At 44.9% G+C, this 17,774-nt stretch overlaps 1 protein-coding gene across 3 annotated transcripts in view; it reads right to left on the bottom strand.

The window, feature by feature from the left end:
* Positions 1 to 12,574, bottom strand: part of EPHA4 (EPH receptor A4) — a 144,272-nt gene extending 131,698 nt beyond the window's left edge. For 2 of the 3 annotated variants that reach the window (XM_059167922.1, XM_059167924.1), the window contains exons 1-4: positions 11,755 to 12,189; positions 11,176 to 11,299; positions 8,054 to 8,121; positions 3,169 to 3,832 (exon numbers count right to left, since the gene is read on the bottom strand). In XM_059167922.1, the coding sequence (XP_059023905.1) occupies positions 3,169 to 3,832; positions 8,054 to 8,121; positions 11,176 to 11,266 (823 nt within the window). In that variant the 5' untranslated portion in view covers positions 11,267 to 11,299; positions 11,755 to 12,189. Of the gene's footprint in view, positions 1 to 3,168; positions 3,833 to 8,053; positions 8,122 to 11,175; positions 11,300 to 11,754; positions 12,190 to 12,264 lie in introns of those variants that run through there. The other variant, XM_059167923.1, reaches the window with a different exon arrangement.
* Positions 12,575 to 17,774: the final 5,200 nt, after the last annotated feature.

Raw genomic sequence — 17,774 nt, 5'->3', positions numbered from 1 at the left:
CCGCCCCCAAATCACTTTTCCCTCGCTCAAAGGGAAGTCCGCTTTCCAACAGGAGAGAAATAAGATGACATTCTCTACATATCATTTTCAACATGCAGTGTGAAAATAGACATTATTCTTTGTTAGGGCAAGGGCAGTGCTTCCCTCCTATCTTTAGCCTTGACTTCCAAGAGGGGCTGGGAGATGGATGAACTTCTCTTTCGCTCGTTCCACTCAACATCCTTCAAGTCCACAGCTAGGACTGTGGGAAGAACCGAGTAAATAAAGAACTGCTAGCATGAACATCGGTTTAATGCTTTCGGATCTAAAAGGTGACTTTTACTAATCTTACATCATGGTGTCCTCACAGCAAGACGGTAAGCTAAGTACAATTATTTTCAACTCATTTTATAGACGAAAAGGGCTTACGAATTGTGCTCAAGGTCATACAGTTATTTATGTGACCACAATGAGACACATTTCTTTGTCTCCGTGTTCTTTCTGCTCTACCTGGTTGCTTCCCAGTAATGAAGTCAAGGATGAAGAGGACCATTTTTATTACTCCCAAGATTTTCACAGTCTTGAGTCATCTTTAGAAAAGTCTCACTCAGGTTTGGAGTTGAAGAATCTTGCCATTCTAAGTTTTTCCTTTCCCCCTTAATTCATCAGCAATGCCCACCTGGTAGTATTAAGAACAAACAAATAGGGGCACCTGGGTGGCTCAGTGGGTTAAAGCCTCTGCCTTCGGCTCAGGTCATGATCCCAGGGTCCTGGGATCGAGTCCTGCATCGGGCTCCCTGCTCAGCGAGGAGACTTCCCCCCCCCAACCCCCGCCTGCCTCTCTACCTGTGATCTCTCTGTCAAATAAATAAAAATAAAAATAAATAAACAAAGGGCAATATTTTGTTCAAAAAATGTCGTTCGAAAGAGTTAGTCATTTATGAGCAGCAAAGAAAATACTTGGGTAGCCAGAAAGAAAACAATGAAGATTCTAAAAAAAAAAAAAAAACACGGCCTCAATCAACCTCCCCTTCCATTAAATATCTGGCCTTGTAGTAGGAGTAGTTTGCTTAGAGACAGACTGAATCCAAAACACGGAGCCCCACCCTTCCATGAACCATATGATTAACTGAATTCCCAAGATTATTTCCATAAAGAAAACCACTAAAATGTTCAATTGGCTTTACATTCACTTTTCCCTCCATCTTTTTCTCCTCTTCTTCTAATTTGGGTTGTAAAAATGTCAAGGAGTTTCACAGTGTAGCAATGTATGAGTTACTGGGCTCTGTAACAATTGAAAATCAATGACATTAGATACAGAGATATACTAATGCCTGAGCAGGAAATGGGAGACAATGGTGTTCTCTCTCTCTCTCTCTTTTTTAAATACATAGAAGAATCTTGACATGTGAAGATGTGCAAGTGCTCTCTTACAAAAATCGACAAGGCAGAATAATTCACTCTAAAACGTGATACAGTGTCATCGCCCTGTTCACGTCACCGTACCTGCTATGATGATTGCAGTGTAGGTGCCAGTAACAACGCATTCACGTATGTTCTAATACTAAGACTAGAATACATTTCGGGGTTTCAATTTGGTACAGCTCCTCTAGCAGTTGCTAAGTCAAGAGCTAGCACAGTGATCAAGAAATGAATCTTTGCAAAAAACAACCGGAAACAACTTTAAATTCCAACTTTAAAATTTTCCAATTTAGGAGTTTACCTTTTCACTCTGAGTCACCAGAAAAGGTAGCCAGCCTTTATTATTTTATTTGCAATGAATTCACAGCATTCCTTCTTAGCTACTCCTGGAAATAACTAACAAATCAAGAATGACACTTTAAAACAGTATAAATTATAAAAGGGGAAAAACGTATAATCTAGGACATCAAATTATCAAAAATGCAACTTTCTTCAGGTTATAACTGTTGACTTCCAGTCTGTGAAGTGGATTGTCCCATAGTAAATCCCACTCTGTCATTAAGGTGGTTGAAATGCCAGACAAATTGTTTGGCAGTCAGTTATTTCAGGGTCTTTAATCACCAAATCAGATGAACCATGTGGCAATCAGTCTACAGCTCAACAATCACCTTGAGAACAGATTAATCGGATCTGTTCCATAGTCGGGCCCAGAGTTACACTGTTTAGTAGTAACCATAGTAAGACTGGTGGCAGCAGATTATCGATAAGCACTAAAAATAAACAGCAAGTAAAAATAACAACCTTGGGATAACTGATTTTTTTAAGCCTTAATCCACACACAAGACAAGCAATCCATATAAATACGAAGTCCTCTCATCTCTTACTTAGAAACAAAGCTGCTACAAAGAAGAATATTTTACCGACTCCCCAGAAAGGGGAAATAAGGAAAGAAAGAATTGCATACACTCGACTGCAGGTTAAGAAAGAAAAAAATCACCTTAGTAATGTGGTAAGTAGTAATTAACATGATACAAAAGTCTGGATTTCTCCAAAAACTCAATAACCAAAATGGACCACAATTTACTATTGCCTCTGACCACACAGATCGAATAAGACTCTCCCTAGCTGTTTATCACCTCCTCAGGGAAATCAAGAGGTCTTCCATCAAGATTAACGTCACTTGCAGACCCTATCAACGGGAGCTCAGTGGAACAGAACGCACTTGAAACCTTGTCACGCCGTTTCATTGGGCCACATCTACACTGGTCCATGAGGCCTGAATAACTATACTTTTAGCAAGAGGGATTTGCAAGACTGGAATCCTTACTTCACATTTTAGTCTTTTGTGTACATAAATATACCACAAGAGGTGGTAAATATCACTGTCTTTGCCATTTTACCAGGTCCACACACAGGGAAAACTAGGGTTGGAAAATGTGTCTGCCCTCTTTAAGTAAGGATCAATCAGGTCTGTTTCTTCAGCTTGTTCATTTACATTTCAGAGGGCACATCAAGCCGGTTCAGATCTAAGTGCCTGTTAGCAAATGTGTTTGGCCTTCTGCTGATTACACAGCATCATTTATTTTGTCAGTATTAGAAACGTCTTAGCATCGCCACCTGGAGCTATAGCACTTACTCATTAGACCCCCTCTGTCCCACCACATCCCACCGGGGCTGCTAATTACTGGCTTTACTCCATTTAGTCTCATCTCTGATTTAATTACGTGCACTAAGCCCTAATGAAAAGTACAATATGGCTCTTCTTACCTTGGCATTCTCCATTCCTCTCTTCATGCCCAGCATTGCACAGGCAGTTGCCAATGGGTACCAGCCATTCACCATCTGCCCCACAGTACATTTTTGGCACATCCTTCTCTTCTGAGTTGTTGACACAGGAGCCTCGAACTTCCACCAGGGAAGATGTATCAGCCCCTGTGATGGTGTCTGGAAACTGGGCCAAATTGCGAACAGTGAGCGGACATTTCTTGTAGAACACACGCACTGAGACCAGGGCGATGCAGGCCCCCACATCCTGAAAAGCCAGGTAAAACCCCTTTTTGCTCAGTGGCCCTACATCCCGGATCTCGGTGTTCAGCTTCATGATTCTGTCACCAATGTCCACTTGGGTGAAGCTCTCATCGGCTGCAATGGTGTCAATCTTGGCAAACTGGCTCTCTCGAATGAAACGCTCTTTGTCATTGTCTGATTCGTAGTAGTAGAGATTGAACGTCTCCTTGCAAGTTCCCATGACACCCGGAAGACTGTTGCAGTCTCTCAAGGTGAACTTGATCTCAATGTACACCCTCTGGGCCCCCTCTCGGGGGATCCAGTCAGTTCGCAGCCAGTTATTTTGGCTGGGTTCCATCACGTTGCACACTTGGTAGGTTCGGATTGGTGTGTTTTTCTCATCCATTATACTCACTTCCTCCCACTGCAAAGATCCAAAGGAAATGTATCAATTACAGAATGTCCCCCTGCTGTGATTTGTCAATTTTATTTTCCCCTCATAGGACAGTGACGATTTTTGTTTCAGGGAGGAATGAAACTACTGAGAACCAACCCTCACTAACAAAACACTTTATGGGAGATAAGACAGCATTTTATTGGGGATGTGGTCTTTTTGGTTTTGTTTTTGTGGTGGTGGTTTCATTCTTTTGCCTACAATCCAGAGGCCTGGGGAGATCTTTTGCTTATGAGTTCCCAGCAGGTCCTTGTGGTGGTCTAACAACCTCAGATTCACCTATTACAACAGCTACACTTTCAAGTGGCAACAGTTCAAATTTACTCATAAATGAAAAACTAGTATGTGTATTGTTTCAACAACTGAGCAGAGACCTGCAAATTAAGAGCAGGAAGAAAGAAGCTTGCCAAAGGAAGACAATTATCAGTTAATTAGTGCTGCTCCTGTCAGAACTTTGCTCTCTAATACCTAAAAAAAAAAATGTCAGTCAAAAAAAAAAAATTTTTTTTTTTTTTTGGCACTGTCACTATTCTTTAAAGGGGTAAGGAAAATCTCACTCTTCTGGTTTTGGTAATCCTGGGAAAATAGAGAGTAAACTTTATGGTTGGATTTCTCAAATCCACTGTCATTTGTAACAATGAAACACTTTCCCAGACCAACATATTTAATTGAAAAAGTCTGTGTATCCTTATTTTTAAAACATATACCCATAAGTAAACAAGAATGCACACATGCTTTGCTTCTAAATATTCTGTGGATATTAAAATAAAATCGTAGGGGATATTTATGATTGAAAGCTCAAGAAAACTAGAGGGTGGTAGGGCTTCCTTTGTGATCTATTTCGTAACATCAAGATTCTAAGGGTGGGAATCCAAACCCACTATGACTAGAGTAGTAAAAACTCACCTCTTGCCACAGCTTTAAAAAAAAATAATCCTAAAAGCAGCAAGATTATTTGGGGGCGGGGGGCTCCTCTAGGCCAGTAAGCAGCCTCCAATTCTTCACAAGTATCTACAGTAATGCATTTATATAGATCTGGTATAAATCAGCTTAAGTATCTAACACATGAATATAATTAGAAGAAAAAAGATAGTTTAAAAAAATTCATATTCTGTAATAGCTCCACTTAAAGCTCCATTCAATCCAATGAAGTACATAGAACCATAATGTATCTTTTAACGGGTTTTCCATCTGTGCATTGGAAAACTATTAATGGATGGAAACGTTACTGTGTGAAGGACTATACTGCATAAAACTCGGTATCCCTTTCATCTGCTACCATTATGAAAAGTTGGAACTGGGAGGAATAAGTGCCCTGTGGTGATTAAAATTTCTTTTTATCCGCTAAGCAATAAATCACCAGTAATTTACTTATTTGGGGGAAATTCATGTAAATCCAAAAATAGATCTTCACCTTCAAAAAAAAACCCTACTCAGCATGCTTCTCATCTCAGAACAAAGGGAATATGGGAAAACACATTTATCAATGTAAATGAAAGGATGCAGAGTTCATACACGAAAGTTTGATCTAATGTGAATTTTCCAGTCTAAACTTAATTTTGTCTAAACACATGGATCAATTTGCCAGAACAATGACAAATCTCACCTTATTTTTTGTATTTTACAATCAATATCAGAAATTCAATATGCTCCTTTAAATGAACACTGCCAAGAAATTAGGTTTCGCTATAATGTTGCCATCAGAAGCCATTACTTTCTATTATTCTTATGTTCTCCTTAGTTGTTCTTAGAGAAAAACAGAGAACAGTGAGTTGTCTCTGACTATATTTCATATTTTACTTGTGGTACTGTCAAGTAAATTTTCTGTTTCTCTTTAAAAATAACAATAAAAACAAATAAATGTCATTATTTATTGACAAAACCATGACCCCAAATTTCCAGCCAAGAAAGATGTGAACTGTCCTAACTATAAGCAGAAATTTCAGAATAACCAGAAGACACAAATGTGCTTTTATCTTCAGCTGGAAAGAGCTTTTTAAAGCTAATCCATTCATATTTGGTAGATAACCTAATTCATCCCTTCATTGTAAGCCTGAGATAGTCTTCTTTAATGACAAAATCAACAGGTTAATGAAACTTTGCAATCTGGCACATAATTTCTCAATGGCTACTGTGTATTTTGGAATGACCAATTCTATTGTACATAAATAAAATTTCATTTCTCACCCCCCCACAATGAGTCCCTAAAATGTTACATCCATCACATTTAAGGAAAGAAAAATACTAACACTCTACATTCAGAAGTCTACATTCAGCACGTGGAAAAGTTCTGGGTTGGACACAATTCAGCTATATATGCATGGTATTATCTTAAGAGACCTCAAGACGAAAGAAGTTTTTGTTTAGAAAAAGCGAGCAGGTGTTCTTTGGGCAGTTTGGGGGTGGGTGCGGGATATGGGATGTCTACAGCATATTAAGTTGCAGTAAAAGCTTTCCACAAACTAGACAGACCGTAGACTGTACTCAAAAATGTGTCATTCCTTGCTTTTAAACAGGTCACATGTATATTTAGTGTAACAGGTCAGGTCCCACATCATACTGGATGCATTCTCCCTTCAAACGTGAGTGCAGCCAGTAAGAAAAATAAGACTCATTAAATTTTTAAAAGTACTGATACCTCCCATCTTCAATTTTGCTAGCAGTTCTAATACTTTGAACCTGAAGAGCTTTTACTTCTGGTGTAGCCTGGGAAAGCCTCCCTGAACCAGTGACCTTTCCAGGGTATAGGATTAACAAGAGTCTGACTCTCCCAAGATAAAGCTGTACCTTTCTTCGCATTCAAAGGACGAGAGCAATTGCCTGCAATCAGCAGTGAATAAGGCCTGTCTACACTGCCAGAGGCCTGCCAATCACTCTCCCTCCCTTTAAAAAAATGGTTTTGAGGGCCGACTAGAATTTTTCAGCAGAGATCCAAGGAAGTGCAGTCAAGTTCAGGCAGAAAAACAAGAAGGCAAGGCAAATCTCCGTTTTATTTCACACAGATCCCAAGACCTGTTTTGGAAAAAGACAGCTTAACAACATTCTCCATTTTCATTCATCTCTCATTTCACAACTTTCTTGCCTTTTTTAAAAAACCCTTCCTCTTTGGTAACAATTTCTGTGCATCTTTACGGTTTTGATCCCTTCCTGTTAATTCAGGGGACAGGTGGGAAGCACCATACTGGGGGGCTGCTTATTTCCATTTTCCCCTGCTAAAGACCACTTGTCTCTCACTTCTATTGCTCTTAACCCACTGATTCAGTCCTGGATTCTCAAGCACATAAGGGCAGAATGATCTGGATTTTTAAAGGATCTGAGAGTTCCTTAAATTTGGCAGAAATCTGAGTTAACACGCTATTCTGATTTTTTTTCCCAAAGCTGATTCATGCTGAACTGTTAGGAAGGGTAAAGGGAGAATGTGGCCACTGATCTGTAATCTCTGAAATCTTCAGGAGGAGGCAAGGAAGGCACACTGCAGAACGAATGAACAGTGAGACATGCTCTCATCCTTTCTATTCTATTTTAGCTCCCCCTTCCCCAAAGACTCAAGATTCCAAATACTTAAACTTTTTTACATTTAGCACCAACAGCACAACAGCTTGGGGTTTTTAGCGTGGATCTCCTGTACCCCTTGCACAAGTTCACGGGGTTTCCTCTCAGTGCCCAAGAGAGCTGCAGCTTATATAAGGTTTCAGAGGTAAGGATGCCTACCCCCCCACCCTCCTTTGCCTATGCACAGAACTAAACTTGTGCCTGGTACAATCAGACGACGTGTTCTCTCCCCTGGTATCTTTATTCATTCATTTTCCTCATCTGGAAACAGAACAATTGCTCTAAAATTAACCCTGTCAGGTCTTCACGGCCATCACAGTAATAGGCACAAATTCTAATTTGGTCCCTGGATCATATTTCTTGTCGGTATTTTAGTTTTAAATACGCATCTAAGTCTATGCCTCCACCAATATCCTAATTTTGAAACCCCTTTCTGCCCTTTTGGTTTCTAGTTCTTCCATGACAGAGTTATCCAAAGGGAGTATAGGATTTCTCCAACAAAGCGTAATTCACTTCATAGGCCATGGCGGAAATCTGACCCCCTCAGCACAATCAACAAGAATCAAGCCATTAGGACTCTCAGAAAGTTGCTAATCACTCCTTTTTACCCTTTGGATCAGAGAGCAACTCGGAACTTACCCCTCCTTCCAGAGGGCTTGCTATCCACCCAAGTTCTCCCTGAACAGATCGGGAATCCAATAGGGTAACTGCAAGAAAACAAAGAAGAATGGATTAATTTCCAATTGCAAAAAAGCCAATACTACAAAAACCATTTGCCTGAGCGTTTCCATATGTGCTGGGGGTGTGCGTATCCAACTCTGATCAAAACCTAAACTCGGTCTCACTTATGTAAATAATCATTACTTACTTGATCTACTCTCCTCTTTAAATCTGCACGTTCTTATTTATTTAACTTGCTTAGCATTTAAAATTCCATCCCAGGACTGAGCTGATTCATTTTCAAAAAAGGATGAATAGAGAATCTCAAGTGCAATTCAAAAAATAAATATATCTATGTAGGGCAGCTACACTCCAGAGCAAAACCAGCATTCATCTCTGTCTGGTGTCTACTACAGTTATTTGTTTTTGGAAGTTTCAGATGACCACATAACTCATCATCATGGTGACAGAACCACAAGTGAATTCTAACAAAGTACTCAAAGGGTCATGAAAAGGCTCTCTCCTCTACAATTTCTTTTTTCCCTGCCCCACCAAATAAAGAGACCCTGGATGAGGTATTCACGGTTTTTTGTTTTGTTTTGTTTTAATATCCAAGTTTCAGAAAGGGGTAATGGCAGACCTGTAGAATTTAGAATGCCAACACAGTGGACTATTCTCTTCCCCAGGTCTTGTAGAGGACAGCCAGGGACTCATCCTTGGCCTAAGAGGAAATCACTGGTTTGAATTTTAGGTGAAGGAGTGCTGCCTAATAGATTTAGTGTTTGTCTTGCACCCAACCATGCATGTCAAAGCTCAGAGAAGAGCTGATGTCCCCCACCCAGGCTGGAACGGTCCTAGGCACCGAGGACACTGAAAAGGACACAATGGATTCTTAACCTCTCCACATTCCCTTTCCCACCGAGATCCGCAGGCCTGGGGGTCGAAAAGCCCATCTCAAAGGAACCACTGGGTTATTAATTTGATCAGTGAAGCTGGTTCTTTAGGCTGGGGGAGGGGTGGGAATGGGGAGCCCTCATCCTTGCTCCTGGGCACTCCGATTCTCCATCTCACCACTAGGCCCCTGCATTCTGCTCACCTTCCCTCAATTCATCCCCAAGTCAAAGGAGTTAAAAACAGCTGCTTTCGCCTGATATTCCCTAGAAGCCTGAATTCCTAGAGTCTCTTAATTATTTTAAAATGTAGAGCCTTCCTTAGGTCGCTCCCGCCTGGGTTGCACCCCCCCCTCCCCAAATTCCCTCTTCTTGGTCCCTAGAGAAAAGCCTGCTACATCCATTTGGATTTATGTAAGGTGGATTAGGGACACAAAGGGAACAATAAGACCCAATTTACAAAAAAAGGGAGGGAGTAGAAAGGGAGGGTAAAAGGGAGAAAAGGAAACGTGATGGGAATAAAAAGCAACAAAATGAATTAATTTTTAGGGGAGAGGAGGGGCCGGAGGGGGAGACACCCCCCCCTTCGTTCTACATCAGCCTACAGCTCCATCAACACTGTTTTTTTGTCTAGCGCTCCCAAGTTTTCCTTCCAAAAGAAAAAGGCAAGAAAAGGGAGGAGAAAAAAAAAGAGAGAGAGAGAGAGAAAAAGAAAAGAAAATCTCCTTTATGTCCGGTGCCAGAGAGGTCTTGGGGGACATCCTAACAAGTGTACGAAGTAGTCTCGAGAAATCGAGATCCATGATTCTACTAAAAGGAATGACCCTGGGGACCTAAGGACCGCAGCGACGGAGATGGCATCAGAAGCCAGTTAGGAGAAAGGGATCCAGAGGGCAGGAGAGCGCCCCTTTCCTCCCAAAGGGTGTCTGCCGGCAGGTGTGTGAATATCTCCCAGCCTCCGACTGGAGAGCTCTGGGTACCGGCTGCCCAGCCAAGGCTAAGTTGGTTTTTGGCTCCCTCCTTCGGAACAGGGAAAATGATAGATTGCGCAGGGATGCATGGACGGATTCTGGAGAGATGGACGCCTGAATAGATGGATGGGTGGATAGACGGATGCGGGAGGGCGGGGGGGGGGGGGGTGCTGTGAAAGAGTCGATGAGACGGGGTGCAATGCTAGATGCACACTGATTCGAGCACAAGCAGCACCGAACAGTCACAACACAATCAGGGCACTCACGCAGAGGCACACAATCGTCCGCGTCCACGCAGGCACCCGCGCACCCATACACACACGCGCACGTACACACACACTCACGCTGACACACACGCAGACACATACACACTCAATTCGCCTTTCTCTGAGACCATCAGAAAATAAATGATCAACACCCACCTCCCCTATACATAGAAAGACACACAATCTTTCTAACACGTCCGAAGACACGCGCAGAAAACAGCGTCCAGATGGGTCCAGCACGTTCCATCCAAACTAACCCAGTGCATAGTTCTGGGAGCAAAAAGGAAAAACTACTACGCTTAACTTGCCAGCGGGTCCCCAGGTCTGCGGGGTGATCTGAAAAGAGTGGGGCCCCGTAGGCCAGCGATCGCACACCCGGAGCGCGCGGCCCAGCGGGGAGAAGGTGTCTGACGCCGGGTGCTACAGAAACCAGGTCACTGGCGACCTGCGAGCGGCGCCACGACCGCTGTGCAGCTGAAGTCCCGGGAAGCCCAGGGCTCGGCAAACTTCACAGAAACCTGAGGTCCAAGGCTTTCACAGGAACCCGGGAGCACCAAGCACTCACTTAGCTCCAGGCTTTCGTTCGCCCCTTGACCCGAGCCGGGTTGGGAGCAGTGGTAGGGAGCGCTAAATCCAAATAATTTTTTTTTTTTTTTTAAATTCTGGTGTTGGCTCTCGTGTATCCCCTGGGGCTGCTGGAGCTGGGCTCGCCAGCGGATGCTACTAAACTTTGTCCTTTCGCTACAAACTTGGGTAGCCGAGCCGAACGCACGATCACCGCCCGGGGAAGGCTGCCCGGCAGATTTCCCACACCCCTTAGCCGATCCCCTCGTCCGGGTCCCCTTCTCCGGAGTCGGGGCGCACCGCTCAGCCGGGATCCCTTCATACCCTCCGGCCTCGCGCTCCCGGGGCCCATTCACCCGCAGATCTACCTCTCTCTGCCCGGGACCGCAGAAGGACAACCTCGCTCTTACCTTCATTCGCGGGGTACACTCTGGAACCGGTGACAGCGTCGCAAATCCCAAAGAGAAACGAAAAGAGGACGAAATAGAAAATCCCAGCCATGGTTCGCCGATGCCAACGTTGCTCCTACCGCTTCTATCCCAGTGGAATAAATGCTTAAGTTAGGAGTGCAGCAGGCTGAAGACATTGCCAAGGGGGTGGGCCCAGCCCATGACGTTCACCCGCCAGTCCGAGGCCCGTGGCCAATGGTGGCGCAGACGGGACGACCCAGCCCCGCCCCACTGAGCATAGCCCGCCCTAAGGCCCCGCCCCCTCAGGGCTCGGCAGGGCGCGCGGTCTCCCGGGGCCTCCGAGACCCAGCTCTGCCGGGTTCCCGCCCCCGCCGGAGGGAAACTGCGTGGTCTCCGGACCTAACTTCAGGGGTCCAGCACTTGGGCAGTGGAAGGAGCTTCGAAGACCGAAATCGACTGGGGGGCATCCGAGGAAGACTGGCAACCCCCTCCCCTCTCCCCCCGCCCACTCCCCGCCACGAGCGTTTTGAGATGGAGGAAAAGGTTCTTTAACTGCCATAAAATAAGTATAAAGTTGACCTGCAACTCTGCAGTTGCTCTTTTCTGAGGGTCGACGCGTTCGCGGCTCGCGCACGGGCTGGCGCACCGCCTCTGGCACCCTGAGCTACCTTGCCCTGTTGGTGTCTTGATGGCGCATCTCCAAATGAAATGCTCTTCGGGGGAGTCCTCTGGTTTGATTATGTCTTTCTTCCCCGGCTCCCCAGCTGGCTGAAAAACAGGGACCTAATGGGTCCCCAAAGTCCAGGGCAGCTCCCGGCGGGAGGCAAGGCACAGTCACCGTCTCCAGAGACGGAACCAGGGACTTTCTAGCCACGGAGAAGAGCCCTCTGGTTGCACCTCGCGTTCAGGCAGCGCGTCTCTTCCCGGCCCCAGGACAGTACTTCCCATCGCGACAGGACGCCCCGAGAAGTCCGGCCTGAGCTGCAGGGAACAGGCTGCGCGCTCCCCGGGGGTCGTCCCGGGAACCAGGCCTGGTCAATCCCGGGCGCCGGGGCAGAAGCGAAGGGCGTAAGGTGGGAGCGGGGGTACCTGCTGCTGCCCAGACCCCGCGGGGGGGACTCTGAGGCGGCCCGGCGCGACTGCTGCAGCTCTGCGCTCCGACGGCTCCCGAGCGCTGCTGGGGACCTCTCTCCGCGCCCGGGGCGCGGTGGCGGACGACAGAAGCGGTGGGAATCCTGCCCCCACCCAGGAGCCGAGAGTGTCAGTGTCAACCTCCGGGGACGTAGGCCCCAGTGGACCTTGGTCTGTCCCCAGATGTCCCGGCTGCGGAAGCAGCCACCTGAGCGCCGCCGGGCGACTGTAACGCTGTAACGCTGCAACGCTGCGGGCGGCCCCGGGACCGACCCCCCGACGCGACTCAGAGCCTTTCTTCCGACGTTTAAAGGGGCCCGATTCCTGACTTGGCCTCCTCCTCCTCCTCCACCCCCACCCCCTACCCCGAGGCCGCCCCTCCTCTGTCGCCCTCCTGGGTAGGACTGGGTTTTTCTCCGGAGCCAGGGTCCCAGCGGGTGGGCTACCGCGGGGCGGTGGAAGAGCCTTTCCCGCTCCGGCAGCAACTCATCGTGAGGCAACCGCGCCACCTGCCGGCCAGACGCGGGAGTGCGTGGCCCCTGCGGAAGGGCGAGCGGACAAAGGCTGCAACCCGCTACCCGCAGAGCGGAGGTTGTGTCGGTGGGGCATCTTTTCATCCGCCCTCCCACGTCCCGCGCTCGCTGGCCACGCCTGCGATGTGGTGGCGAGTGGTGGCGAGCGGTGGTGCAGAGGACCCGGGAGTCGTGTTTCTCGCTAGCTGGGTTACGGAAAATGGAATCAGAGCGCATCTCAAGGAGAAACTCACAGTCAACATTCCCAGGGCTGCGAGTAGCTGCTATCCCTGAAAAACAAACAAACAAACAAACAAACAAAAAGAAACCTATGTCGAACAGGAGGGGGTAGGGCGGTGTGGAGGAGAGAGCGGGCCGCGGCCACGGCTTCAGGTCCTTGGCCCGCGCGAGCCACGGTGCCTGGTCCGTGGTTGGAGAGCCGCCTCCACCCTTGCGAACTCCGAACCGGGCAACTTTTTTTGAGCGCGCTTGGCGAGGCTGGGTGCAGGAGCTGCGTGACTCGGCGGCCTCTGCGGAGCAGCTTGTGCGGGGCCCCAAGTGTTTTGGCTTCTTGGTGAAAGACCTTCTGAAATGTCACAGTCTGAGGAGGTGGATTTCGGTTACTGTAGCTCCTGTTCGCACACAAGTCAAAAGGGGGGAAATGCGCACGGGGGGATTTATAGGTATGTGTATGTATCAATTATTTAAGTAACTGCACGAAGTCCCTTTAAGGGATTCACTTCAACCTTCTTTGATGTGTCTTCCTGAGATTTATAGGAAAAGGAGATGAAATATCGGTCCCTGTCATTTGGCGCAACGCTGGCAAGAGGGAAGAGCAATTTGCATTCTGTCTAAAATGTTTTTAAACAATAGGTGCAGCTTGCCTCCCTGCACGAGTTTTGAGTTGTATGTGGTGGAATGGGAAATTGACTGCCCGCCTCCTTAAAAACAGTGAAATTTCTAGAACATGTACCATGTTTCCTCTCCTGGGATATGCATGCTGAATATTAAAGCCTTTGCATCCACAGCTGCCAGAAAGCAAGGCTTCATTTGCTAGGGTACTTTGAGTGACTCCCCCTTTTGTTTCCTATTTTCCTTTTTCAGACCCCAAAGCAACCCAATAACCTGGAGAACCAAAAGGCAAGAAATGGGAACTTGAAAAACTGAACTATAACTTCCTCTTTAAAGAATTTCTGAGATGAGTACCAGAAATGAACTACTGAAAATTCTGTCCACTGAGACTACCTAGAGGAAAAGTCCTCCAACCTAGGCAAGGTTCCTATCCAAAATTGGGCAGAAAATGAGGGAAAAAAAGACTGTGGCCCTGTCCATCAGCAGCATGGAACTTCCCACACTACCCAACCCCCCTACCCCCGCCCCAGGCCAATTTACTGGAAAACACCTAAGAATTTTCAAGCATTTAAGAGAATTTACAACACATTGATAACTCTCTGGTGTCATAACCATACAATAGAATACCATAATCTCAGAAAGTACCTAAAACCACCTTCTTTGAAAATAAGTTAGCATGGCTCATTAAGTTAAGCATCTGCCTTCCGCTCAGGTCCTGATCCCAGGGTCCTGGGATTTACAGGCTCCTTGCTCAGTGGGATGCCAGCTTCTACCTCTGACTCCCTGGCTTGGGTTCCCTCTCTCACTGTCTCTCTCTCTCTGTCAAATAAATAAAATCTTAAAAAAAAAAAAAAAGAAAGAAGTAAAATAAATTAGCTTGACTCCAGAGTAAAACACCCTAAATGCTGTGAGAATTTGAAACTATTTCGAATCCATTAAGAGATGTGTCAAAAGGGGTGCCTGGGTGGTTCAGTGGGTTAAAGCCTCTGCCTTCAGCTCAGGTCATGATCCCAGGCTCCTGGGATCGAGCCCCACATCAGGCTTTCTGCTCAGCAGGGAGCCTGCTTTCCTTCCTCTCTCTGCCTGCCTCTCTGCCTACTTGTGATCTGTCTTTGTCAAATAAATAAATAAAATCTTAAAAAAAAAAAAAAAGAACTCATCCATGAGTTTCTTCTTAAAAAAAAAAAAAAGAGATGTGTCAAAATATATATGCTTATAAGCTTAATGAATATAGTAATCAAATATCTCAAAAATTTGGATTTTTTCCCCTTTGTGTACAGTGCCTACCACAAAGACTTGGGCTTCCAATGACATCTTAAATGCAAAGTTGAATTAAGGTTGATTTTCAGAGGTCTGTTTAACTTTAAAACAGCACCAAATATCCCAGCATTTCCCCCTCTCAGTGGTGGGTCAGTTTCACCAAAGTGGTGAGAAAAGGGCCTTTGACTGGAAGGCAAGTAAGCAATGACTGAATTCTTGAAAGACCAGAGACAAGGTAACAACAAGATGAAACTACTCTGCCGTTTACTGAACACTCTGCTAGATTTTTTGAGCAAGTTTAACTGGACTTCTCTGGACTTCAGTCTTGTTATCAATGAAATGGAAATCCCAATAGTATAGCAAGGGCTCTACCATTGCCAAGAGCAGGAATTTCAAGACAGACATCCAGCTAGCTGGTCTTTTACTAGCTGTGTGTCTGCAGGTAAGTTACTTAACCTCTCTGAGATACAATTTCCTCATGTGTGAATGGTAGTTATGTGATTCTTCTAAAACTTGAATGAATTTTGTAGAGCATCTAGTATAGTGTCTGGCACATGGTAGGTAGTTATTATTCTCAAATAACATTTCACTAGGGGCGCCTGGGTGGCTCAGTGGGCTGGAGCCTCTGCCTTCCGCTCAGGTCATGATCCCAGTGTCCTGGGATCGAGCCCCGCATCGGGCTCTCTGCTCAGCGGGAAGCCTGATTCCTCCTCTCTCTCTGACTACTTATGATCTCTGTCTCTCCAATAAATAAATTTTAAAAAAAATAGAGTTGGTTGGACAATTAGGTAGTCAGAGCCAGAGTCCCCAACAAGAAAACAAGAGGCTAAGACAGCTAAGACATTTCACTAATAACTATTTAACAGTTAATCACTTAATGTTAATCATTTAATATCACCAATTTAATATCAATAATTTAATGTTACTAAGTGAGAAGCCATGTGTTCAGCTTGAAGCTTCCTTTCCACGAGGAAACTGGGCACTGTGATTTATGTCTTGTGCTCCATGAGAGGAGGATGTTTTATTTCACCGACTCCTAGAGTAGGGAGGGAAATAAATTCTAAATTCTTTCCTTCCTTCATTGTTGATTTGTTACAATTCACCCTCAACTCACATTCCACGATGATACAGTGGGATTTGAACCTAGAGGTAGTGCTTACTTCCAAATGTAATAGTTTCAAAAACAATTAAGTAAAACAAGGTGCAGAGAACCCCAAATCCCACAACTAAATCGAAATATTGGTGATCGGGAAGAACCAAAGCTCTGCCGAACGGCACAGCCACCTTGGTACAGAAGATACTCCAGACCCTAAGCCACCACCTGAAATGGAACCTGAAACAATGTTTGGCGAGCCTCCTAAAGCTTCCAGAAATCTCTTTCAGAGATTTCATCCTTTGATGTCAAGGCTTTGATGCTATTTCTGATGCAAATAAGAAGCAGGACTCTTGTTAGCCCTTGACAACTGAGTGGGAAAAATGTCCACAGAGCTCAGGTCCTCAAGAGTCAGAAGTGTGATGGCAAGACACAGGAAAAAAGCCCTCCCGAGTCACTGAGATGGAAAAGGGCAAAGAGTTCTCCAGGAAGAAGGCTTTTCAGAAACTTTAGCCTTGTGCCCAAATTTTAACTCCATTCTAGCAAACATTGGTTAAGCGCCTACTGTATACCAAACACCACATGTTTAATGTGTCAGGAGTTTCTCCTCAGCCCTGACCATGCATGACATCTACCCCCCCAGGGATGTGGGGGCTGAGCGGAAACCATCAGGAGCATTCTGTCATCCCCGGGACCCCCAAGCGGGAGGTGGAGAGAGAGGAAGACACTCAGTTCAGTCCTGGGACAACTCTAGACCCCAAGAACTAAACGCTGTATGGAGACAGTGAAACTTCCTTCAGGAGACTTTGGAGGAGGTCATTTGCATCTGTTTTTTGGCTGCACTGGGAACATGAGTTAAACATCGAAACTAGTTTATTTCAGTGGTGAGAAAGAAAATGCTGTTTAATTGGAACTCAATAAGACACCTATAAAATGCCATTCACTTGTTCTAACTCAAAATACCAACATAAGGCTTTAAGTTACAGCAATTAAATACTTTAATGCTTAATAGCTATACTGATTTATGATCATTAAAAAACTTCGGGAATTATAGTTGTTTTATAATGAAAAACTAATGATGATATATATGAATAACATAAACTGGAACTTTTTTAAAGCTATTTTTGAAAGAGAAATAATTATCTGGTTAGAGAATCAATTTATGGAAGAACTACAAGATCCCACTTTTTTCCCCTGAAAAACAATGTGTAATCACAATGAAATGCTGTAAGAAAAAGAACATAACCGTGAACATACTTTATGATTTACTACATAATGAGAATGTAAGTTTGGAAACCTAGCTTTCCTTTTCCCCATCATAGTCTAGAGCGTTTACCAAGTATTTATGTCCGAAACACTTGTTTTGTAATTTCAAAAGATCTCCGAATATCCTAACGATGTCTAAAATGACAGATAATGTATTTCCTTTTGTACAACATAAATCCTATAAATGCTTGTTTAGATAATGGAAACTTTTAAGTGCATTTACAGAGGAAATGTTACTTTGGAAATTATATTTATATATTATTTCTGTAGCCCAAGCATTGATGCAACATAGTAAATAGGAAAAGTCTTTTCCCTGCAGCAGATGACATCTCTTGACTCTGTTCAAAGGGGCTAAGAGAAAAAAGTCAGTCGGAAACCCAAGAAACATAGTGGATGCTCTTTCCTTCATCATATACTACTTGAGCTTCTTTGTAAATTAATGAAATCTTATTGAAATCAATTGAACATGAATAAAGTCCCTCTAT

The sequence above is a fragment of the Mustela lutreola genome, chromosome 3 (assembly GCF_030435805.1).
Source record: "Mustela lutreola isolate mMusLut2 chromosome 3, mMusLut2.pri, whole genome shotgun sequence".
In the NCBI taxonomy this organism is placed as follows: domain Eukaryota; kingdom Metazoa; phylum Chordata; class Mammalia; order Carnivora; family Mustelidae; genus Mustela; species Mustela lutreola.
Note: the sequence above shows the minus strand (reverse complement) of the source record. Positions and strands in the feature narration are given on the sequence as shown.